This window comes from Nerophis lumbriciformis, linkage group LG27 (genome assembly GCF_033978685.3).
Source record: "Nerophis lumbriciformis linkage group LG27, RoL_Nlum_v2.1, whole genome shotgun sequence".
Lineage (NCBI taxonomy): Eukaryota > Metazoa > Chordata > Actinopteri > Syngnathiformes > Syngnathidae > Nerophis > Nerophis lumbriciformis.
This window is the reverse complement of record NC_084574.2, coordinates 34842755-34869352: the sequence shown is the minus strand read 5'-3', so window position 1 is coordinate 34869352 and position 26598 is coordinate 34842755. Positions and strand designations below refer to the sequence as shown.

Genomic DNA, 26598 nt, shown 5'->3' with positions numbered 1-26598 from the left:
GCTTGGTTCGCATTGCCGGCAGTAAGTCGGACACGTTTCCGGTGAGGGTTGGACTCCGCCAAGGCTGCCCTTTGTCACCGATTCTGTTCATAACTTTTATGGACAGAATTTCTAGGCGCAGTCAAGGCGTTGAGGGGATCCGGTTTGGTGACTGCAGGATTAGGTCTCTGCTTTTTGCAGATGATTTGGTCCTGATGGCTTCATCTGGCCAGGATGTTCAGCTCTCACTGGATCGGTTCGCAGCTGAGTGTGAAGCGACTGGGATGAGAATCAGCACCTCCAAGTCCGAGTCCATGGTTCTCGCCCGGAAAAGGGTGGAGTGCCATCTCCGGGTTGGGGAGGAGATCTTGCCCCAAGTGGAGGAGTTCAAGTACCTCGGAGTCTTGTTCACGAGTGAGGGAAGAGTGGATCGTGAGATCGACAGGCGGATCGGTGCGGCGTCTTCAGTAATGCGGACGCTGTATCGATCCGTTGTGGTGAAGAAGGAGCTGAGCCGGAAGGCAAAGCTCTCAATTTACCGGTCAATCTACATTCCCATCCTTACCTATGGTCATGAGCTTTGGGTTATGACCGAAAGGACAAGATCACGGGTACAAGCGGCCGAAATGAGTTTCCTCCGCCGGGTGGCGGGGCTCTCCCTTAGAGATAGGGTGAGAAGCTCTGTCATCCGGGGGGAGCTCAAAGTAAAGCCGCTGCTCCTCCACATCGAGAGGAGTCAGATGAGGTGGTTCGGGCATCTGGTCAGGATGCCACCCGAGCGCCTCCCTAAGGAGGTGTTTAGGGCATGTCCGACCGGTAGGAGGCCACGAGGAAGACCCAGGACACGTTGGGAAGACTATGTCTCCCGGCTGGCCTGGGAACGCCTCGGGATCCCCCGGGAGGAACTGGACGAAGTGGCTGGGGAGAGGGAAGTCTGGGCTTCCCTGCTTAGGCTGCTGCCCCCGCGACCCGACCTCGGATAAGCGGAAGAAGATGGATGGATGGATGGATGGAACTTAAATTAAAAACTATCACACAATTGAAATATGTTTAGCATGTTATTTCATTGGCTTGCATGTTTAATATTGTGAATGTTTATTTGGTATGGCCGCTAAAAATACAGGAGATTACACTTAAGTAGATTGCGTGTGAATGCTCCAATGCTGAAGTTGAACTTCAAAATGACTAATTGTTGAAGGAGAGCGCGCAATTCCTGAACAGGCTGAATATTTTGAAGTTTGAACGGTTTGAATCGGATACAAAAATTGGAAGTTATGGAACTTTGAAAAATGTCCCATTCTTTTCAATAAGAATTTCATGGAAATTTGGGAATTTAGGGAAAAGAGGGATTTTTAAAAAAATGCTAAATATTTTGAATGATGTGAATGAGTTGAAGGTTGTTGTTGGAATTTTTCAAATCGATCGAGAAATGTTGAAGTAGTAACATTTTTAATGGAGAAATGGTATTACGGAATTCCTGGAATTACGGTAAAACTGGGGATTTTTCTAGTTTTAAAAACAACTTTGTTCTTTGTCCTGATTAAGAGGAATGTTTTGACGGTGGAAGTGGATTGAAAAATGTGGAAGGAGTAATCGACAGAAAAAAAGGATGAAAAAAGGGTTTGAAAAAATTTGAATTATGGGAATTCCTGGAATTTTTTTGAACTTGTAAAAATAATAGTTTGAATTTCCAGGGTGACTGGAACGTGTTGAAGGTGGAATGGCTTGAATCGGTTGAAAAATGTGGAAATGGTGGAAGTTTGAAAAATGGCCAATTCATTTTGAAAGGGAAACGTTTCCCAGAAAACCTGGAATTCTGGGAAATCTGTGAATTTTTGGAATTTGTCGAGGAAAAGCCTGCGATTCCCGGATAAGCTGAACAGTTTGAAGTTGGAACGGTTTGAATTGGGTGAAAAATGTGGAAGGTAGAGCGCGCCAAAATCTGGAGAAGAAGAAGAAAAAAACATATGGTAAATAGTAAATGGTAAATGGGTCGTACTTGTATAGCGCTTTTCTACCTTTTTGAGGAACTCAAAGCGCTTTGATACTATTTTCCACATTCACCCATTCACACACACACGTATATTTTTGAATGCTTTGGAGCATTCACACAACTAGATGAGGCAATTCTTGAAGGAATTGTGTGCGAATGCTCCAATGCTGAAGTTGAACTGAAATCCTCAACTTTTTTTTAGAATAGTTGAAGTAGAGCACACAATCCAAACAGGGTGAATTTTTTGAAGTTGGAACAGTTGGAATCAGATGAAAATTGTGGGACTTGTGGAACTTTGAAGAATGGCCCATTGATTTAAATGGGAATTTCCAAAAAATTTGGGAATTTCGGGAATAGCAGGAATATTTTTGAAAATGGTGAAAAACATGAATTGTTTGAATGAGTTGAAATGGTTGGGGTTGGAATTGTTCGAATCGGCCGAGAAATGTTGAAGAAGTAACATATTGAATTGAAAAATTTTATTATTTCCAGTTCAAAAAACAATGTTGTTTTTTGTCCTGATTAAGAGGAATGTTTAGACCAGGGGTGCTCATTACGTCGATCGCGAGCTACCGGTCGATCGTGGAGGGTGTGTCAGTCGATCACCAGTCAGGCATTAAAAAAATAGTCCTAAAAATGAGCGATCATAAATCTTCACTATGACGTCACTTTCGTCACTTGATTGACATTCACGGCACCCGAGGGTCTTCTGAGATGACACTGGCTGCTGCCAGCTCATTAAAATTACCGACAGGAAGGCGAGAAACACTTTATTTCAACAGACTCTGGCGCCGTACCTGTCGTCAAAACTCCAAAGACCGACTGCACAGTTGCACAATAAAAGCTCTGCTTCATCCTGCCTGCACTACCAAAATAAGAGTCTCAGGAAGCTGGCGTGCACAAGCTAGCAAGCTACGGAGTTTGCCGACAATGTATTTCATGTAAAGTGTATACAAAGGAGTACGGAAGCTGGATAAATAAGATGCCAAAAACCAACCACTTTCATGTGGTATTGGACAGAAAGGAGGACTTTTTTTCTCCTCCATTCGAAAATGCGGACATTATCAGCACCACTGTCTGATTCCAATCAATGCAAGTCATCAGAATCAGGTAATACACCAACTTATATTCTTGTCTTCATGAAAGAAATGAATCTATATGTGTTAAACATGCTTGTATTATCTTTAAACACCTTTAAGTTGTTAACAATATTAACTATGTGTTAAACATGCTTGTATTATCTTTAACCACCTTTAACTTATTAACAATATTAACTATATGTGTTAAACATGCTTGCATTATCTTTAAACACCTTTAACTTGTTAACAATATTAACTATGTGTTAAACATGCTTGTATTATCTTTAAATACCTTTAACTTGTTAACAATATTAACTATATGTGTTAAACATGCTTGTATTATCTTTAACCACCTTTAAGTTGTTAACAATATTAACTATATGTGTTAAACATGCTTGTATTATCTTTAACCACCTTTAAGTTGTTAACAATATTAACTATATGTGTTAAACATGCTTGTAGTATCTTTAACCACCTTTAATTTATTAACAATATTAACTATGTGTTAAACATGCTTGTATTATCTTTAAACACCTTTAACTTGTTAACAATATTAACTATAAGTGTTAAACATGCTTGTATTATCTTTAAACACCTTTAACTTGTTAACAATATTAACTATATGTGTTAAACATTCTTGTATTATCTTTAAACACCTTTAACTTGTTAACAATATTAACTATATGTGTTAAACATTCTTGTATTATCATTAAACACCTTTAATTTATTAACAATATTAACTATATGTGTCAAACATGCTTGCATTATCATTAAACATCTTTAACTTGTTAACAATATTAACTATGTGTTAAACATGCTTGCATTATGTTTAAACACCTTTAACTTATTAACAATATTAACTATATGTGTTAAACATGCTTGTATTATCATTAAACACCTTTAAGTTGTTAACAATATTAACTATATGTGTTAAACATGCTTGTATTATCATTAAACACCTTTAACTTGTTAACAAAAACATATATTTCATAAATAAGTAAATATAAATTATATATATGAATGAGGTAGATCCCCACGACTTGATCAATTGAAAAGTAGCTCGCCTGCAGAAAAAGTGTGAGTACCCCTGGTTTAGACGGTGGAACGGTTGAAGTGGGTTGAAAAATGTGGGAGGAGTCGCCGCCAGAAAAAAGGGTGGAACTAGGGCTTTGGAAAACTAGGAATTCTGGAAAATCCTTTAATTTTTTTGAACTTGGGAAAAAAGTAGTTTCCAAGATGGTGGAATATATTGAAGGTAGAATGGTTTGAATAGTTTGAAAAATGTGGAAATGGTGGAAGTTTGAAAAATGGCCAATTAATTTTGAATGGGAAAAATGTCCCTGAAAACCTTGAATTCTGGGAAATCTGGGAATTTGTCAAGGGAAAGCCCGCGATTCCCGAATAGGCTGAACAGTTTGAAGTTGGAACGGTTTGAATCGGGTGAAAAAATGTGGAAGGTAGAGTGCGCCAAAATCTGGAGAAGAAGAAGAAGAAGCAAAACCAGGGCCGGCCCGTGGCATAGGCCGTATAGGCAAATGCTAAGGGCGCCGTCCATCAGGGGGCGCCACGCCAGTGCCACAAATGTTGGAGAAAAAAAAAAAAAAGTTGGTACTATTATTTCTAAATACAAAAAATAATCCCACGTTAATTAAAATGCAAAGTAAAGCCTATATAATATAAATATTATTTGTTACAACATTACGCCCCCCCCCCCTCCCCGTATCATGACTCTTTTTGGACGTCACCACATCAAAAAATCAACACAAGATGTCAAAACGGCCAAAACTGTCAGGTGCCCAGGGAAGAAAAAAGAGAAAAGAAGAGGAGGAGAAACGAGAAAAAGACAAGAGGTAGCAGGTAGGTAACGTTAGCCTACATGAAATGATTTGTCTGTTACAGAATGTGATAGTAACCTGGCTTTTTAGCATTAAGCTAATGTTACATGATTCGGCAATTGCTAATCAATAAATAGCTAGTTCTGTTTTAACGTCGGGTTAATTGTGGAGGGGGCTAAATTGTTATGGAAAATAATAATGTAACGTTAGGTAATTACAGTACTCCCACCTTACATTCCTCAGGGACATTTGTATTAGATCTTTTAAGCAGGTGTTTTTGTTTACATTGTTATTGCCTTCTGGTTAGCTAATGTTTGCCCTGCAGGTAATAGTCACTTTTCCACCCCTTTATATATTAGGTATAGTTGTAAGCCTAGTTGTTAAAGTGCACATCATTAATGTAAATTAAGCAATATGTATGTAAAAAATATTGTATTTCATATATTCATTTTTTATTTTTTGCATTCATTTATTTATTCTTTTTTTTTTTTTCTTGTTAACTATTCTGATTGTTAATTTGCTTTCTTTAAGTAAAAAAAAGGTCAAAGACAAAGCTATTCGGTTTCTTGTGAGTATATACACTTCACTGCCGATGTGGGGGGGCGCCACCTAAAATCTTGCCTAGGGCGCCAGATTGGTTAGGGCCGGGCCTGAGCAAAACCATATGTGTGAATGTTTTGGAGCATTCACACAATTAGATGAGGCAATTCCTGAAGGAATTGCATGTGAATGGTCCAATGCTGAAGTTGAAATGAAATGCTGACAGAATGTAGTATGAATGTTAGAATAGATTGAATGTTGGAATGGTTTAAATAGGTTGAAAAATGTGGGAATTCTGCAACTTGGAAAAATAACCCATTTCTTTCAATGTGAACTTCCCGGAAATTTGGGGATTTTGGAAAAAGCTTGATTTTTTGGGAAATGATTCTACAATGGCCAGAATTAGCTAAATTGGTTGGTTTTGGAATTGTTTAAATCGGTCAAGAAATGTTGAAGTAGTAAATGGTATAAGGGAATTTCAGGAAAATAGGATTTTTTTTTTTTTTAAATGTTGAAAAAAACTTAAATGGTCTGAATGAGGTAAAATGGTTGGTGTTGACATTTTTCAAATCGGTCGAGAAATGTTGAAGTAGTAACATGTTGAATTGAGAAATAGTATTACGGAATTCCTGGAATTTCGGGAAAACCGGGAAATTTTCCAGTTCAAAAAACAATTGAGAGGAATGTTTTGACGGTGAAACAGTGGAAGTGGGTTGAAAAATGTGGGAGGAGTAGTCGACAGAAAAAATGGTGGAAATAGAGCTTTGGAAAACCAGGAATTCTGAAAAAAAAATCCAGGAATTTTTTTTAACTCGGAAAAAAGATTGTTTAAATTTCTAGAATGGTGGAATGTGTTGAAGGTGGAATGGTTTGAATCAGTTGAAAAATGTGGAAATGGTTGAAGTTTGAAAAATGGCCCATTCATTTTAAATGGGAAAAATGTCCCGGAAAACGTGGAATTCTGGGAAATCTGGGAATTTTTGGAATTCGTCAAAGAAAAGCCTGCGATTCCAAGATTGGCTGAGCAGTTTGAAGTTGGAACGGTTTGAATCGGGTGAAAAATGTGGAAAGTAGAGTGCGCCAAAATCTGGAGAAGAAGAAGAATTGGAGCATTCACACAATAACTGTAACCTTAACCCTTGAATTGAAATCATTTCCGTTACTGCCATATTTGAGATGCATTCTATATTCTTGCAAATGTTGTACTTGTAATTATAGGTCATCAACTCTGAGAGCACACATTGCTTTGGCTGCTCCTCAGCTGCAGAACGCGATCGATGGATTGAAGACCTGAGACGAGCCGCCCAGCCTAATAAGGTAAGAAATCAGACCAAAAGGAACTAAATCTAGTATTGCATCATCAAACTGAATCACAAGATGGATCACATCTTGGAGAAGCTTGCTGAAAAGGAAAATGTAATATGAGAGCAGCCAGCATAGACAAATAGAACAGACAAGTCATTGTATTGTCTGCTCGCGGAAAACAAACATCCTAATCTACGATTTGACTCCCTGGAATGGCCTTGACGCCGTGAACAACAGGAACAGGCTGTTCTGAAAACACCCACGGGAACACCTCAATGATGGACGCTTTTGACCTCCCTCCCTCCTCAACGACACCTGGAGTCGAACTTTTGCTTGCATGCAGATCGGCCTCAGTCTATGAACATTACATCATCACACCCAAGACAAGTCTTGTTCACGAGTGAGGGAAGAGTGGATCGTGAGATCGACAGGCGGATCGGTGCGGCGTCTTCAGTAATGCGGACGCTGTATCGATCCGTTGTGGTGAAGAAGGAGCTGAGCCGGAAGGCAAAGCTCTCAATTTACCGGTCGATCTACGTTCCCATCCTCACCTATGGTCATGAGCTTTGGGTTATGACCGAAAGGACAAGATCACGGGTACAAGCGGCCGAAATGAGTTTCCTCCGCCGGGTGGCGGGGCTCTCCCTTAGAGATAGGGTGAGAAGCTCTGTCATCCGGGGGGAGCTCAAAGTAAAGCCGCTGCTCCTCCGCATCGAGAGGAGCCAGATGAGGTGGTTCGGGCATCTGGTCAGGATGCCACCCGAGCGCCTCCCTAAGGAGGTGTTTAGGGCATGTCCGACCGGTAGGAGGCCACGAGGAAGACCCAGGACACGTTGGGAAGACTATGTCTCCCGGCTGGCCTGGGAACGCCTCGGGATCCCCCGGGAGGAGCTGGACGAAGTGGCTGGGGAGAGGGAAGTCTGGGCTTCCCTGCTTAGGCTGCTGCCCCCGCGACCCGACCTCGGATAAGCGGAAGAAGATGGATGGATGGATGGATGGACACCCAAGACAATGGGCACATACACCCCCCGCCCCCACTCCACCCCACGCCTTCACCACCGCTTGTTTCCCCTTGGGGTGATGGACGGCTGGCAACGCTTCAAAGCAGCAGTCTCCCTTCAGGGCCCCAAATCCCCGCCCCTCTGTTGCGAGTTGTCGTGATTAAATGTAACGTGTTTATGTGTGCATTGCACGGAGGTTTTTTTTCCACTCCAGACTAGGTCCCCTTAGGAGCCCTGTCTAGATTGTATTTTTTTTTACTCATCTTCTTCCCTAGCGTTTTACCTTTTTCTTATCTTTTACGGGCCGCCTTTGGCGACCCATCAGGGTTCCTGTTCTGTAACCATGTACACTGTTTGTTTGTCTAATCTTGAACGGGTTTGTGCTGAAAACAAAGTTTCTTTGTACAAACCCCGTTTCCATATGAGTTGGAAAAAATTGTGTTAGATGTAAATATAAACGGAATACAATGATTTGCAAATGCTTTTCAACCCATATTCAATTGAATGCACTACAAAGACAAGATATTTGATGTTCAAACTCATAAACTTTATTATTTTTTTGCAAATAATAATTAGCTTAGAATTTCATGGCTGCAACACGTGCCAAAGTAGTTGGGAAAGGGCATGTTCACCACTGTGTTACATCACCTTTTCTTTTAACAACACTCAGTAAACGTTTGGGAACTGAGGAGACACATTTTTTAAGCTTCTCAGGTGGAATTCTTTCCCATTCTTGCTTGATGTACAGCTTGAGTTGTTCAACAGTCCGGGGGTCTGCGTTGTGGTATTTTAGGCTTCATAATGCGCCACACATTTTCAATGGGAGACAGGTCTGGACTACATGCAGGCCAGTCTAGTACCCGCACTCTTTTACTATGAAGCCACGTTGATGTAACACGTGGCTTGGTATTGTCTTGCTGAAATAAGCAGGGGCGTCCATGGTAACGTTGCTTGGATGGTGTCCATCCATCCATCCATCTTCTTCCGCTTATCCGAGGTCGGGTCGCGGGGGCAGCAGCCTAAGCAGGGAAGCCCAGACTTCCCTCTCCCCAGCCACTTCGTCCAGCTCCTCTCGGGGGATCCCGAGGCGTTCCCAGGCCAGCCGGGAGACATAGTCTTCCCAACGTGTCCTGGGTCTTCCTCGTGGCCTCCTACCGGTCGGACATGCCCTAAACACCTCCTTAGGGAGGCGCTCGGGTGGCATCCTGACCAGATGCCCGAACCACCTCATCTGGCTCCTCTCGATGTGGAGGATCAGCGGCTTTACTTTAAGCTCCCCCCGGATGACAGAGCTTCTCACCCTATCTCTAAGGGAGAGCCCCGCCACCCGGCGGAGGAAACTCATTTCGGCCGCTTGTACCCGTGATCTTGTCCTTTCGGTCATAACCCAAAGCTCATGACCATAGGTGAGGATGGGAACGTAGATCGACCGGTAAATTGAAGACGCCGCACCGATCACATTGCACCCGACCTCTATGGCCCCTGCTATGGGTGGTGAGCCCATTGGAGGGGGGACCCACGTTGCCTCTTCGGGCTGTGCCCGGCCGGGCCCCATGGGGACAGGCCCGGCCACCAGGCGCTCGCCATCGTGCCCCAACTCCGGGCCTGGCTCCGGAGGGGGGCCCCGGTGACCCGCGTCCGGGCGAGGGAAATCTGAGTCTCGGTTCTTGCATTTCCATAGAAGTCTTTGGATGGTGTCATGTCTGTGTAATCATGTTTTGTTTTAAGTCATGTTTTGTTTAGTTTCTGTCCTTTCACTCCCTTGTCTTGTCACCATAGTTACCCATTAGTTTCACCTGTCATGTCACGCACCTGTTTTGAGTCACGCACCTGTTGTTAATCATGTCTGTGTTATTTAAGCTTTTCATTTTCTGTTGTTCGTCCTGGAGTCATAGCCTTTCTCACCCTGCTATCCTCGCGTTTCAAGCCCTGTTCACGATCCCATGCCACAGTAAGTTTGTTTGTTAAGCCACAGTTAGTGTTTTGTTTAATTGTTCATAGTTTCTGCCAATGTGCAAGTTTTGTGTTTTATAGTCTAGTTTTGTACCTCCGCCCCTGTGCGCGCTTTTTGTTTGATCCTTTCTTTGTAGTTATAGTGTTAAATAAATCATGTACCCACCTTCAAGCCATGTCCGATCCAAATTCTCTTGCATCTTGGGAAAACAAAAACTCCACAGTCCAAGTCATGACAGATGGCAACATATGTTGCTCTAAAACCTGTATGTACCTTTCAGCCTTAATGGCGCCTTCACAGATGTGTAAGTTACCCATGCCTTGGGCACTAATACACCCCCATACCATCACAGATGCTGGCTTTTACACTTTGTGCCTATAACAATCCGGATGGTTCTTTTCCTCTTTGGTCCGGAGGACACAACGTCCACAGTTTCCAAAAACAATTTGAAATGTGGACTCGTCAGACCACAGAACACGTTTCCACTTTATATCAGTCCATCTTAGATGAGCTCAGGCCCAGCGAAGCCGACGGCGTTTCTGGGTGTTGTTGATGAACGGTTTTCGCCTTGCATAGGAGATGTAGCGACCAACTGTAGTTACTGACAGTGGTTTTCTGAAGTGTTCCTGAGCCCATGTGGTGATATCCTTTACACACTGATGTCGCTTGTTGATGCAGTACAGCCTGAGGGATGGGAAGGTCACGGGCTTAGCTGCTTAAGTGCAGTGATTTCTCCAGATTCTCTGAACCCTTTGATGATATCACGGACCGTAGATGGTGAAATCCCTGAATTCCTTGCAATAGCTGGTTGAGAAAGGTTTTTCTTAAACTGTTCAACAATTTGCTCACGCATTTGTTGACAAAGTGGTGACCCTCGCCCCATCCTCGTTTGTGAATGACTGAGCATTTCATGGAATCTACTTTTATACCCAATCATGGCACCCACCTGTTCCCAATTTGCCTGTTCACCTGTGGGATGTTCCAAATAAGTGTTTGATGAGCATTCCTCAACTTTATCAGTATTTATTGCCACCTTTCCCAACTTCTTTGTCACGTGTTGCTGGCATCAAATTCTAAAGTTAATGATTATTTGCACAAAAAAAAAATGTCATCAACATCAAATATGTTGTCTTTGTAGCATATTCAACTGAATATGGGTTGAAAAGGATTTGCAAATCATTGTATTCCGTTTATATTTACATCTAACACAATTTCCCAACTCATATGGAAACAGGGTTTGTACTTGTGCAATGACAATAAAGTCCTATCCTATCCTATCAAACATGGCGCTAATGAAAATGTTTCACCTGTTCCAGGATAACGTCGAGCGCACAGAGAGCTCCCTCAGTCTGTGGGTGAAGGAAGCGAAGGACCTGCCACCCAAACGCAGTTATTACTGTGAGCTCCACCTGGACGGGATTCTGTTCGCACGTTCAACCAGCAAGGTGTCGAGTCGCTCCAGTCTGGCTGGGGACGGCTCGACTGGCTCCTCCGGACACCTGAGTGGGAGTGGAGCCGGGACCGACGGCTTTCAGTTATTCTGGGGGGAGTTCTTTGAGCTCGACAATCTTCCCTGCATCTCCCAAATCACCTTACACCTTTTCTGCGGAGAGGACCTTAAAAAGAAGCGGCATTCCCGAGAGGAGTTCAGCCCGCAACTGCTCGGCAGCGTGGATATACGCTTGGCGGACATCCGAGGCAGAGCCTACCAGGAAAAGTGGTACCGCATCGTTCCTTACAAAGTCTCGGCATGCAGCAAAGAACTTCTGGGGCCGCAGGCTTCTCTCCGCATCAAAGCTCGGTTTAGGAACCTGCAGGTTTTGCCTATGGAGAAATATAAGGAGTTTGCCGAGTATCTGACCGTGGATTATGTGGAAATGTGCAAAAGCTTGGAGCCACTTCTAAACGTCAAAGAAAAGGAGGAGCTGGCAGGAGCTCTTGTGCACGTGCTGCAGAGTATCGGCAAAGCAAAGGTAAAAACATGCAGAGGGTTCATATTCACTATGACCACATATGTTTTGAAAATGCATATTTTTGTATGCTTTTGGACCTTTAGTCCACACCAAACTTAGGTTTTTGTCCTTGGAAAACTTCAGCCAGGTTGAACAATTTCAAAATACTAATACATTGTATTAGTACTTGGAGAAGGCATTCGACCGTGTACCCCGGGAAGTCCTGTGGGGAGTGCTCAGAGAGTATGGGGTAACGGACTGTCTTATTGTGGCGGTTCGCTCCCTGTATAATCAGTGTCAGAGCTTGGTCCGCATTGCCGGCAGTAAATCGGACCCGTTTCCAGTGAGGGTTGGACTCCGCCAGGGCTGCCCTTTGTCACCGATTCTGTTCATAACCTTTATGGACAGAATTCTAGGCGCAGTCAAGGCGTTGAGGGTATCTGGTTTGGTGGCTGCAGGATTAGGTCTCTGCTTTTTGCAGATGATGTGGTCCTGATGGCTTCCTCTGGCCAAGATCTTCAGCTCTCACTGGATCGGTTCGCAGCCGAGTGTGAAGCGACTGGGATGGGAATCAGCACCTCCAAATCCGAGTCCATGGTTCTCGCCCGCAAAAGGGTGGAGTGCCATCTCCGGGTTGGGGAGGAGATCTTGCCCCAAGTGGAGGAGTTCAAGTACCTCGGAGTCTTGTTCACGAGTGAGGGAAGAGTGGATCGTGAGATCGACAGGCGGATCGGTACGGCGTCTTCAGTAATGCGGACACTGTATCGATCCGTTGTGGTGAAGAAGGAGCTGAGCCAGAAGGCAAAGCTCTCGATTTACTGGTCGATCTATGTTCCCATCCTCACCTATGGTCATGAGCTTTGGGTCATGACCGAAAGGACAAGATCACGGGTACAAGCGGCCGAAATGAGTTTCCTCCGCCGGGTGGCGGGGCTCTCCCTTAGAGCTAGGGTGAGAAGCTCTGTCATCCGGGGGGAGCTCAAAGTAAAGCCGCTGCTCCTCCACATCGAGAGGAGCCAGATGAGGTGGTTCGGGCATCTGGTCAGGATGCCACCCGAACGCCTCCCTCGGGAGGTGTTTCGAGCACGTCCGACCGGTAGGAGGCCGTGGGAAAGACCCAGGACACGTTGGGAAGACTATGTCTCCCGGCTGGCCTGGGAACGCCTCGGGATCCCCCGGGAGGAGCTGGACGAAGTGGCTGGGGAGAGGGAAGTCTGGGCTTCCCTGCTTAAGCTGCTGCCCCCGCGACCCGACCTAGGATAAGCGGAAGAAGATGGATGGATAATACATTATAGTTTGGATGGGTAAAAGTAAGGTTTTTGGCTAGTGCTATTAAAAAACCTCTCACACAAGTAACTTTTCTTACTTGTCTTGATGTATTTGGGATCCCCCGAAAATGTGAAATAGCGGAGATATTAAAAAAGATCTTTCTTCCAAACTTCCGTTTGGAATTGGATACTTTAGTGACATATTTTGCCTTGGTTACGTTAGTGCAGAGGTGTCAAAGTCGTTTTCACTGAGGTCCACGTCGCAGTTATGTTTGGCCACCGAGGGCCGCTTCTAACACTGAATACTATTATTACACACGTATTTGATACATTTTATTAGTAGATTTTTTTTTAAACTAAAATGTCAAAAAAATATGGTAAGTTGCGATAATTTCACCTCAAAATGTAGTGTATATTACTGTAAATGGAAAAACAGTACTGCTATTTTTATGGTAAAAAAAAAAAAGGCAGCTCAATTGCCAGAAGTTTACTGTAAAATTTACCGTATTTTCCGCACCATAAGGCGCCCTGGGTTATAAGCCGCGCCTTCAATGAACGGCATATTTCAAAACTTTGTCCACCAATAAGCCGCCCCGTGTTGTAAGCCGCATCTAACTGCGCTAAAGGAATGTCAAAAAAACAGTCAGATAGGTCAGTCAAACTTTAATAATATATTAAAAACCAGCGTTCTAACAACTCTGTTCACTCCCAAAATGTACGCAAATGTGCAATCACAAACATACGTATATCAACATGGACAGAGCTGCGTGAAAAAAGCCACCCGGCCTCTTCGCGTAAACTTAAACTTACCTTAACCACTCGCTCATCTTTTCTTCATCCATCCCTTCGCGTTAGCTTTTATGATGACGCCGGCTGGAAAGGTCTCTTTTGGCAAGGTCTTCCTTTTGAATATCACCGTGGGTGGAAGTTTCTGGCCATTAGCATGGCAAGCTAGAACCACAGTGAAGGATGACTTCTCATTCCCTGTGGTGCGAATATTCGCCGTACGTGCTCCCGTTGTATCCACAGTGCGGTTCACAGGAATATCAGTTGCTGTGAAATAGTAATCCGTGTGCGGATGGAGAGATTGCGTCTTTTCATGAACCGGATCCCGGTCGCTTAGTAGGAGCCATTTTGTGGTCTTTACAGATGTAAACACACAAAGGAAATGAAACGTACGGTGATATCCGCGCGCTTTTTCTTCTTCTACGCGGGCGGGTGGTTGCTTACAGTAGAAGAAGAAGCGCTTCCTGTTCTATGGGGGCGGGTGCTTACCTTGGCGGTTGCTTGCGTAGAAGAAGAAGCGCTTCCTGTTCTACCGGGAAAAAAGATGGCGGCTGTTTACCGAAGTTGCGAGACCGAAACTTTATGAAAATGAATCTTAATATGTATCCATATATAAAGCGCACCGGGTTATAAGGCGCACTGTCAGCTTTTGAGAAAATTTGTGGTTTTTAGGTGCGCCTTATAGTGCGGAAAATACGGTAATCCTTTTTTTTTTTACAGTAAATAAAAACAAATACAATTTTACAGTAACATTTTGGCATCTGGGCAGCACGGTGGAAGAGGGGTTAGTGCATCTGCCTCACAATACGAAGGTCCTGAGTAGTCTTGGGTTCAATCCCATCTTTCTGTATGGAGTTTGCATGTCCTCCCCGTGACTGCGTGGGTTCCCTCCGGGTACTCCGGCTTCCTCCCACCTCCAAAGACATGCACCTGGGGATAAGTTGATTGGAAACACTAAATTGGCCCTAGTGTGTGAATGTGAGTGTGAATGTTGTCTGTCTATCTGTGTTGGCCCTGCGATGAGGTGGCGACTTGTCCAGGGTGTACGCCGCCTTCCGCCCGATTGTAGCTGAGATAGGCTCCAGCGCCCTCCGCGACCCCAAAGGGAATAAGCGGTAGAAAATGGATGGATGGATGGATTTTGGCACCTGAGCTGCCAGTTTTTTTGTTTTGTTTTTTTTTTTACCACAAATCAACAACTGTAGATTTTTTTGGTGTATTAATGCCAAAACGGCACCACAGTTTATTACAGTAAAAAAAGTACTGCTTTTTTTTTTCATTTCGAGAAAAATGCTGTAAAAACCACAGTAAATCTTTTACATTGCACAATTTGATGGATAACTTGCTTTGAAATCATTATTATTAGTATTTACTTCTATTTAAAAAATGGTTTGAATGTTTGATAATATATTTTTGCATAATTAGACAATATATAAGTTAACATTATTTGCGAATACATGGAGTACTTTTTTTTTCTTTCTCCCAAAATAGAAAGAAAGAATACATTTAGTGAGAAAAGTTACATTACTTTATTGATACATATTATTTCCAGGCTTTCGAGGGCCAAATAAAAAGAAGTGGCGGGCCACATCTGGTACCAGGTCTTGAGTTTGACACCTGTGCAATAGTGGATATCTTCATGTATGATAGAGGTTTGCCCAAAGAGCTTTGCTTGAGTCCCACATTTTTTTTTTCACTTTTAGTCAATAACTTCCTTATTTTTCTCTATCCTCTTGTTGTGGGTCAACATGCATGCTGATGCCACTTCTAATAAAAAGTAGCGTATAGTTCTAACTTATATCTGTCATTAGACTCGATGGCTGCTCTAAAAACTACAAAACCCAAAACCAGTGAAGTTGTCACGTTGTGTAAATGGTAAATAAAAACAGAATACAACGATTTGCAAATCCTTTCAACTTATATTCAATACGAACTGGAAAACTGTTATTTTTTGCAAATATTAGCTCATTTGGAATTGGATGCATGCAACATGTTTCAAAAAAGCTGGCACGAGTGGCAAAAAAAACTGATAAAGTTGAGGAATGCTCATCAAACACTTATTTGGAACATCCCACAGGTGAACAGGCTAATTGGGAACAGGTGGGTGCCATGATTGGGTATAAAAGCAGCTTCCATGAAATGCTCAGTCATCCACAAACAAGGATGGGGCGAGGGTCACCACTTTGTCAACAAATGCGTGAGCAAATTGTTTAAAGAACAAAATTTCTCAACCAGCTATTGCAAGGAATTTAGGGATTTCACCATCGTACGCTGTTGTAACACGTGCAGATTGTGGCTTGGCATTGTCTTGCAGAAATAAGCAGGGGCATCAATGAAAAAGACGTTGCTTGGATGGCAACATATTTTGCTCCAAAACCTGTATGTACCTTTCAGCATTAATGGTGCCTTCACAGATGTGTAAGTTACCCATGCCTTGGGCACTAATGCACCCCCATACCATCACAGATGCTGGCTTTTGAACTTTGCGCCTATAACAGTCCGGATGGTTCTTTACCTCTTTGTTCCGGAGGACACGACGTCCACAGTTTCCAAAAACAATTTGAAATGTGGACTCGTCAACAATTTTCCACTTTGCATTAGTCCATCTTAGATGAGCTCGGGCCCAGCTAAGCCGTCGGCGTTTCTGGGTGTTGTCGATAAATGCCTTTTGCTTTGCATAGTAGAGTTTTAACTTGTACTTACAGATTTAGCGACCAACTGTAGTTACTGACAGTGGTTTTCTGAAGTGTTCCTGAGGCCATGTGGTGATATCCTTCACACACTGACGTCACTTTTTGATGCAGTACCGCCTGAGGGATCGAAGATCACGGGCATTCAACGTTACGTACAGTGATTTCTCCAGATTCTCTGAACCTTTTGATGATATTGCAGACTGTAGATGGTGAAATCTCTAAATTCCTTGCAATAGCTCGTAGAGAAACGTTGATCTTAAACTGTTCGACAATTTGCTCACGCATTTGTTGACAAAGTGGTGACCCTTACACCATCCTTGTTTGTGAATGACTGAGTATTTCATGGAAGCTGCTTTTATACCCAATCATGGCACCCACCCAGGGCCGGCCCGTGGCATAGGCCGTATAGGCAAATGCTAAGGGCGCCGTCCATCAGGGGGCGCCACGCCAGTGCCACAAATGTTGGAGAAAAAAAAAAAAAAGTTGGTACTATTATTTCTAAATACAAAAAATAATCCCACGTTAATTAAAATGCAAAGTAAAGCCTATATAATAGAAATATTATTTGTTACAACATTACGCCCCCCCCTCCCTTCCCGTATCATGACTCTTTTTGGACGTCACCACATCAAAAAATCAACACAAGATGTCAAAACGGCCAAAACTGTCAGGTGCCCAGGGAAGAAAAAAGAGAAAAGAAGAGGAGGAGAAACGAGAAAAAGACAAGAGGTAGCAGGTAGGTAACGTTAGCCTACATGAAATGATTTGTCTGTTACAGAATGTGATAGTAACCTGGCTTTTTAGCATTAAGCTAATGTTACATGATTCGGCAATTGCTAATCAATAAATAGCTAGTTCTGTTTTAACGTCGGGTTAATATTGTGGAGGGGGCTAAATTGTTATGGAAAATAATAATGTAACGTTAGGTAATTACAGTACTCCCACCTTACATTCCTCAGGGACATTTGTATTAGATCTTTTAAGCAGGTGTTTTTTGTTTACATTGTTATTGCCTTCTGGTTAGCTAATGTTTGCCCTGCAGGTAATAGTCACTTTTCCACCCCTTTATATATTAGGTATAGTTGTAAGCCTAGTTGTTAAAGTGCACATCATTAATGTAAATTAAGCAATATGTATGTAAAAAATATTGTATTTCATATATTCATTTTTTAGTTTTTGCATTCATTTATTTATTCATATTTTTTTTATCTTGTTAACTATTCTGATTGTTAATTTGCTTTCTTTAAGTAAAAAAAAGGTCAAAGACAAAGCTATTCGGTTTCTTGTGAGTATATACACTTCACTGCCGATGTGGGGGGGCGCCACCTAAAATCTTGCCTAGGGCGCCAGATTGGTTAGGGCCGGGCCTGCACCCACCTGTTCCCAATTAGCCTGTTCACCTGTGGGATGTTCCAAATAAGTGTCGATACGATTTACACAACGTGCTAACTTCACTGGTTTTGGGTTTTGTAGCTTTTTCGAAGTTCTGATTGAACAAAATGAACATTGCAGCTAGTTATATATTTTAAACTCCACTCATGTGCATGGATATTTGACACCAGACATTACAACTTTTTTTAAAGATATCCGTTTTTGTATGGCCCGAGTGAAAACCTTTAAGATCCAGATCCAACCATACGATACGTATTATCCAATTTTTTTTTCGTGATATGATGCAACTAAGCTTTAGCTGTTTGTAAAACTTCTTTAGTTATACTAGTAGTGCTCCTCAAGGTCTCACTTTAGGTCCTCTCTTTTTCATCATTGGGGCAATTCAACTGGTGGCCGACGAGTTCAGTTCAAAAAACTTGTGAGATACTCACACTTTTGCAGAAGATTTTTTAAAAACACTAGAGCAGTGGTTCTTAACCTGGGTTCGATCGAACCCTAGGGGTTCGGTGAGTCAGGCTCAGGGGTTCGGCGGAGGTCAAGACACACCCGACTCATCGTGTAAATAAAACTTCTCCCTATCGGCGTATTACGGATACGGCAACAGCGGAAGTCAGACTGATTTGCAGGTGTGTAATTTGTTGTGAGTTTATGCACTGTTGGTTTTGTTCTTTGAACAAGGTGATGTTCATGCACGGTTCAATTTGTGCACCAGTAAAAAAACATGATAACACTTTAGTACGGGGAACATATTCACCATTATTTAGTTGCTTATTAACATGCACATTAGTAACATATTGGCTCTTAACTAGTCATTATTAAGTACTTATTAATGCCATAATAAGGCATGGCCTTATTATAACCCTAACCCTCTAACCCTAACCAAATAACTCTAAATTAAGTCTTTGTTACTTAGAATATGTTCCCCATACTAAAGTGTTACCAAAAACATATAACTTTGTCTTGAATTTGAAAAAAACCAACATTTTATTTTTCACTAAAGAAGGGTTCGGTGAATGCGCATATGAAACTGGTAGGGTTCGGTACCTCCAACAAGGTTAAGAACCACTGGACTAGAGTGCTGTCATACAGATGGTCTTTGACTAGCTTTTTTGCAGAATGTCCTTAAAAACAGCAGCATTGCTCTGTCAAAATAAACTCTGACAAAAATAAATGGCCTAAAATCAAATGTCTACTGTAGAATAACGCTAAGAATAATAGTTAAGGGAGAAGTCCGGCCCTTCGGTCCTTAGCTGATGAGAAATGTGGCCTAGAAAGAGAATAATACAACTACAGAGAGCTACGACATTGACCATACACATCCGAAAATTTTAAATTACGCAATACGTTATAATAGGAAGGAGCAACCTGTAATCTGTTATAAAATGGTTGTATTACAATTTATATTAGATTAGATTAGATTTATTGGTCCCCTTGGGGAAATTCATTGTCACTGCCGTACATTTAAACACTAGACATTACACATTACACATCACACAAAAAAAAATAACAAAAAGACATCATACATGACTAACACACATTTACAGGCTTGTCAGACAGGTCGGCCGGGCCTGCTGTTAAGGGCGGCTATAGCTGCAGGGATCAGGCTTTTCCTGAGGCGGGCCCTCCGGAATTTATGCCAAATAATATATCGTAATATAATATTGCAATAGGGTGTTATATTTATCGCAATATGGATTTTGAGAGTTTTGCCTTCCGGCTCAGCTCCTTCTTCACTACAACGGACCGATACAGCGTCCGCATTACTGAAGACGCCGCACTGATCCGCCTGTCAATCTCACGATTCACTCTTCCCTCACTCGTGAACAAGACTCCGAGGTACTTGAACTCCTCCACTTGGGGCAAGATCTCCTCCCCAACCCGGAGATGGCACTCCACCCTTTTCCGGGCGAGAACCATGGACTCGGACTTGGAGGTGCTGATTCTCATCCCAGTCGCTTCACACTCAGCTGCGAACCGATCCAGTGAGAGCTGAAATTTATACAATTTATATGCCAAATAATATATCGTAATATAATATTGCAATAGGGTGTTATATTTATCGCAATATGGATTTTGTGGCATATCGCCCATCCCTGATCACCTTCCATATGTCACCAAAAATGTATTCAAATTAAGCTCTGTTTTAAAGTAATTCATGTCAAATATGTGTTAGTTATTATTAGTATTGTTAGTTATTGTTTTTATTTAGAAAATAACACACTTTCTTGAGTGTAGCACCACAACCTTTGGTTGTAACACTGAAAGACAATCTGATATAGTTCACAGAGTATATACAGTCGTGGTCAAAAGTTGACATACACTTGTAAATAACATAATGTCATGGCTGTCTTGAGTTAATCATTTCAACAACTCTTATTTTTTTGTGATAGTGATTGGAGCACATACTTGTTGGTCACAAAAAACATTCATGAAGTTTGGTTCTTTTATGAATTTATTATGGGTCTGCTGAAAATGGGTCAGAAGTATACATACAGCAATGTTAATATTTGCCTACATGTCCCTTGGCAAGTTTCACTGCAATAAGGCGCTTTTGGTAGCCATCCACAAGCTTTTGGTTGAATTTTTGACCACTCCTCTTGACAAAATTGGTGCAGGTCAGCTAAATGTGTTGGTTTTCTGACATGGACTTGTTTCTTCAGCATTGTCCACATGTTTAAGTCAGGACTTTGGGAAGGCCATTCTAAAACCTTAATTCTATCCTGATTTAGCCATTCCTTTACCACTTTTGACGTGTGTTTGGGGTCATTGTCCTGTTGGAACACCCAACTGCGCCCAAGACCCAACCTCCGGGCTGATGATTTTAGCTTGTCCTGAAGAATTTGGAGGTAATCCTCCTTTTTCATTGTCCCATTTACTCTCTGTAAAGCACCAGTTCCATTGGCAGCAAAACAGGCCCAGAGCATAACACTACCACCACCACCATGCTTGACGGTAGGAATTGGTGTTCCTGGGATTAAAGGCCTCACCTTTTCTCCTCCAAACATATTGCTGGGTATTGTGGCCAAACAGCTCAATTTTTGTTTCATCTGACATCACATGGACAAAGATAAGACCTTCTGGAGGAAAGTTCTGTGGTCACTTTTGACCAGGATTGGTTGTTAATGTGTTTCAGGAGTTCCTCGCCGATTTGGCCAGTGCCGAGGTTGAACGTCTAGGTGAGAAGGAGGCACTCATCTTCAGAGAGAACAGCCTTGCCACTAAAGCCATAGATGAATACATGAAGCTGGTCGGACAGAAGTACCTCATCGACACACTCGGTAGGGGAAGTAGATCATTGCTGGCTGGCTTCAAACGATTGCAAACTCACCTTGCTCTCTTTCTGTTTTATCTTTAGGGGACGTTATTACATGTCTCTATGGGACAAGGGACAACTGTGAAGTTGACCCTCGCAAATGTCATCCCTCCGAACTGTCAAACAACCAGAAGCACTTGAGAGAAGTGTGTGACGAGGCAGTGCGGAAAATTTTAGACCTACACGGGTGAGAAAGCTAAAATTCGAACAATATTGAATCGTTGATATTAGCATTCAACTGAAATAACTGTTTTGACGTTTTTAGACACTTTCCTGAAGAGTTGAACACAATTTTCTCAAGCTGGACAGAGATGTGTAAAGACCAGGGAAAACCAGAGATCGGTCAACGTCTCATCTCAGCTTCGCTCTTCCTTCGCTTCTTGTGTCCGGCCGTCCTCAGTCCTTCCCTTTTTGGCTTGACACAATCGTACCCAGAGTCGAACACACTGCGCACCCTCACCTTAACTGCAAAAGTCATCCAGAACCTGGCAAACTTCACCTTGTGAGTAGCTTTGCTGTGTTGTTTGTAAATGTCGAAGTCAGCTTTGACCATAGAGTGGTACTTCAACTTACGAGGATCTCACCTCACCAGCTTTGACCATAGAGTGGCACCTCAACTTCCGACTATCTCACCTCACCAGTATGTTAACTTGCGAGTAATTTGAGATACAAGCTGTTTCTCTTATTGTGGCAGTTCGCTCCCTGTATAATCAGTGTCAGAGCTTGGTCCGCATTGCCGGCAGTAAGTCGGACACGTTTCCAGTGAGGGTTGGACTCCGCCAAAGCTGCCCTTTGTCACCGATTCTGTTCATAACCTTTATGGACAGAATTTCTAGGCGCAGTCAGGGCTTTGAGGGTATATAATTTGGTGGCTGCAGGATTAGGTCTCTGCTATTTGCAGATGATGTGGTCCTGATGGCTTCCTCCGGCCAAGATCTTCAGCTCTCACTGGATCGGTTCGCAGCCGAGTGTGAAGCGACTGGGATGGGAATCAGCACCTCCAAGTCCGAGTCCATGGTTCTCTCCCGGAAAAGGGTGGAGTGCCATCTCCGGGTTGGGGAGGAGATCTTGCCCCAAGTGGAGGAGTTCAAGTACCTCGGAGTCTTGTTCACGAGTGGGGGAAGAGGAGATCGTGAGATCGACAGGCGGATCGGTGCGGCGTCTTCAGTAATGCGGACGCTGTATCGATCCGTTGTGGTGAAGAAGGAGCTGAGCCGGAAGGCAAAGCTCTTGATTTACCGGTCGATCTACGTTCCCATCCTCACCTATGGTCATGAGCTTTGGGTCATGACCGAAAGGACAAGATCACGAGTACAAGCGGCCGAAATGAGTTTCCTCCGCCGATTGGCGGGGCTCTCCCTTAGAGATAGGGTGAGAAGCTCTGTCATTCGGGGGGAGCTCAAAGTAAAGCCGCTGCTCCTCCACATGGAGAGGAGCCAGATGAGGTGGTTCGGGCATCTGGTCAGGATGCCACCCGAACGCCTCCCTAGGAAGGTGTTTCGGGCACGTCCGACCGGTAGGAGGCCACGGGGAAGACCCAGGACACGCTGGGAAGACTATCTCTCCCGGCTGGCCTGGGAACGCCTCGGGATCCCCCGGGAGGAGCTGGACGAAGTGGCTGGGGAGAGGGAAGTCTGGGCTTCCCTGCTTAAGCTGCTGCCCCCGCGACCCGACCTCGGATAAGCGGAAGAAGATGGATGGATGGATGGATGGCTGTTTCTCAGATTTTTGTTATGCTCTTTGTTGCCAGCATATCTTGAGTTACGAGCATTTTCACCGCTAGTGGAAGTCCATCCATCCATCCATTTTCCTCAGCTTATCCGAGGTCGAGTCGCGGGGACAGCAGCCTAAGCAGAGAAGCCCAGACTTCCCTCTCCCCAGGCGGGGAGAGGGAAGGAGGAGGCGTTCTCAGGCCAGCCGGGAGACATAGTCTTCCCAACGTGTCCTGGGTCTTCCCCGTGGCCTCCTGGTTGGACGTGCCATAAACACCTCCCTAAGGAAGCGTTCGGGTGGCATCCTGACCAGATGCCCAAACCACCTCATCTGGCTCCTCTCGATGTGGAGGAGCAGCGGCTTTACTTTGAGCTCCTCCCGGATGACAGAGCTTCTCACCCTATCTCTAAGGGAGAGCCCCGCCACCCGGCAGAGAAAACTCATTTCTGCCGCTTGTACCCGTGATCTTGTCCTTTCGGTCATAACCCAAATCTCATGACCATAGGTGGGGATGGGAACGTATATTGACCGGTAAATTGAGAACTTTGCCTTCCGGCTCAGCTCCTTCTTCACCACAACGGATCAATACAACGTCCGCATTGCTGAAGACGCCGCACCGTAATATTTGTAACAGGGTTGTGCCGTTTGAGCAGGAAGGAGTTAATATATCGTTACACGTTGCTGTTCCTGCTTTGTTTACAGAAGTAACAAATATAAGGCGTTTTAACGCAGCTCAGAGATCTACAAAATCCTACCCTCCAACCCCTGAAATTAGAACATAGAAAGGAGAGGAAGCGGAAGACGGAATCAGAGAAACAAACCATTAAAAACACACTACCTGGTGCGTCAGTCTGCATCACACAAGCTGCAGCCAGTGTCCGCAGAAAGCCACAACGTCCAAACAAAGAACATTTATCCATAAAAAATATTGACAGGCTGCAGCAACTGTGCTTGCCGTTTTTCAGCTCGTTCTGTCTTGTCCTGACTTAACAAACCGAACGGCTGAGCATTTGGAACACAGGCATATATATCACTAACTAACTTCTCCAGTCCGACACACAAATACTTTTGTGCGAAACATTAACAGCGATTTCCTAGTTCCCATTGTTACACAACGGGGACAGTGTTGCCTGATGTTATACAGGTAAAAGCCAGTACATTAGAATATTTTGAAAAACTTGATTTATTTCAGTAATTGCATTCAAAAGGTGTAACTTGTACATTATATTTATTCATTGCACACAGACTGATGCATTCAAATGTTTATTTCATTTAATTTTGATGATTTGAAGTGGCAACAAATGAAAATCCAAAATTCCGTGTGTCACAAAATTAGAATATTACTTAAGGCTAATACAAAAAAGGGATTTTTAGAAATGTTGGCCAACTGAAAAGTATGAAAATGAAAAATATGAGCATGTACAATACTCAATACTTGGTTGGAGCTCCTTTTGCCTCAATTACTGCGTTAATGCGGCGTGGCATGGAGTCGATGAGTTTCTGGCACTGCTCAGGTGTTATGAGAGCCCAGGTTGCTCTGATAGTGGCCTTCAACTCTTCTGCGTTTTTGGGTCTGGCATTCTGCATCTTCCTTTTCACAATACCCCACAGATTTTCTATGGGGCTAAGGTCAGGGGAGTTGGCGGGCCAATTTAGAACAGAAATACCATGGTCCGTAAACCAGGCACGGGTAGATTTTGCGCTGTGTGCAGGCGCCAAGTCCTGTTGGAACTTGAAATCTCCATCTCCATAGAGCAGGTCAGCAGCAGGAAGCATGAAGTGCTCTAAAACTTGCTGGTAGACGGCTGCGTTGACCCTGGATCTCAGGAAACAGAGTGGACCGACACCAGCAGATGACATGGCACCCCAAACCATCACTGATGGTGGAAACTTTACACTAGACTTCAGGCAACGTGGATCCTGTGCCTCTCCTGTCTTCCTCCAGATTCTGGGACCTCGATTTCCAAAGGAAATGCAAAATTTGCATGGTTGGGTGATGGTTTGGGGTGCCATGTCATCTGCTGGTGTCGGTCCACTCTGTTTCCTGAGATCCAGGGTCAACGCAGCCGTCTACCAGCAAGTTTTAGAGCACTTCATGCTTCCTGCTGCTGACCTGCTCTATGGAGATGGAGATTTCAAGTTCCAACAGGACTTGGCGCCTGCACACAGCGCAAAATCTACCCGTGCCTGGTTTACGGACCATGGTATTTCTGTTCTAAATTGGCCCGCCAACTCCCCTGACCTTAGCCCCATAGAAAATCTGTGGGGTATTGTGAAAAGGAAGATGCAGAATGCCAGACCCAAAAACGCAGAAGAGTTGAAGGCCACTATCAGAGCAACCTGGGCTCTCATAACACCTGAGCAGTGCCAGAAACTCATCGACTCCATGCCACGCCGCATTAACGCAGTAATTGAGGCAAAAGGAGCTCCAACCAAGTATTGAGTATTGTACATGCTCATATTTTTCATTTTCATACTTTTCAGTTGGCCAACATTTCTACAAATCCCTTTTTTGTATTAGCCTTAAGTAATATTCTAATTTTGTGACACAGGGAATTTTGGATTTTCATTTGTTGCCACTTCAAATCATCAAAATTAAATGAAATAAACATTTGAATGCATCAGTCTGTGTGCAATGAATAAATATAATGTACAAGTTACACCTTTTGAATGCAATTACTGAAATAAATCAAGTTTTTCAAAATATTCTAATTTACTGGCTTTTACCTGTATACACAACCAACTCTATGAAAATAATTAACTTTTAATAGGGGGATAGCAAGCAGACTTGTCAACACTGGACGAAGAAACAGCAGAAGGAGACACAGCATTAGTCTGGTCTCATTGTACCGTATTTTCTGTGTCCCGTGAAAAACCGTCTGACTGGAACTCTTTCGTAACTAAAGTTCCGTGGCTGAGTTATGTAAACCCACTACACTGGTAGTTTTTAGCGCTTCCATAGCGAGTTTACTGACAGATATAAGATAGAACTTTGGATGAATGTCCCATAACAAGAAGATAGTAAAAAGAAGAATCTTATCGGCTACGGCATACGCACGGACTACAGTGGCGGTTGTGCACACATTTTCAGGACTTATGCAGATCTCAAATACACATCAGCAGGTACCAGAAGGTAAGAAAAGTTGGTTTTGCATAATATGTCTGCTATTGGGTGCCATTTTGTGGTCCTTATACACACACCATAGTAACACATGTATCTCTGACTACGGCAGCGTTTCTCAAAGTGTGGGGCGCGCCCCACTGGTGGGGAATAGAGACATGACAGGTGGGGCGCGAGGAACGGGAGGAAATTTCACTTTAAATTTTTTTTTTAATTATTATATTTTTAGATTATTTTTTTTACTATGCTTTCATTTTCTATACACACTGTAAATCACTTTGTGATTCTGTCTATGAAATCCGCTATATAAATAAATGGAAATTACCGGTACTTATTTTTACTGTAGGCTTTATATTTCTCGGTAGGAGCGAAAGTTTGCCAGACATAGCAACAGTAACTAATGGGGGCGGGGCTAAGCGGAACAAACTTTCGAGCGGATGGGTAACAGGCTAATGTGTGGATCACAATTACACAAATATATACATTTGTGACTCACACCTCAAAGGTCGTCGAGCCAGAGCCAGCGCCTGCAGAGAAACAAAAATCTGACGGGCACGCACTGTGTCATTCACCGGGAAGCACTCGCGTCAAGGCAGCTCAGCCCCGAACTCAATGAGGTTTTAACAGATGTTGTGAGCGCGGTAAATTTGATCAAAACACGACCACTGAAAGCG

The 26598-nt window shown here is 43.4% G+C and overlaps 1 protein-coding gene across 3 annotated transcripts in view; it reads left to right on the top strand.

Annotated features, from left to right (window-relative positions):
* rasal3 (RAS protein activator like 3) overlaps window positions 1–26598 on the top strand; it is an 86836-nt gene that overhangs the window by 25861 nt on the left and 34377 nt on the right. For all 3 annotated transcript variants that reach the window (XM_061988036.2, XM_072916433.1, XM_061988037.2), the window contains 5 exons: window positions 6645–6743; window positions 11003–11659; window positions 20911–21055; window positions 21133–21277; window positions 21356–21592. In XM_061988036.2, coding sequence (XP_061844020.2) covers window positions 6645–6743; window positions 11003–11659; window positions 20911–21055; window positions 21133–21277; window positions 21356–21592 — 1283 coding nt within the window. The remainder of the gene's footprint in view (window positions 1–6644; window positions 6744–11002; window positions 11660–20910; window positions 21056–21132; window positions 21278–21355; window positions 21593–26598) is intronic.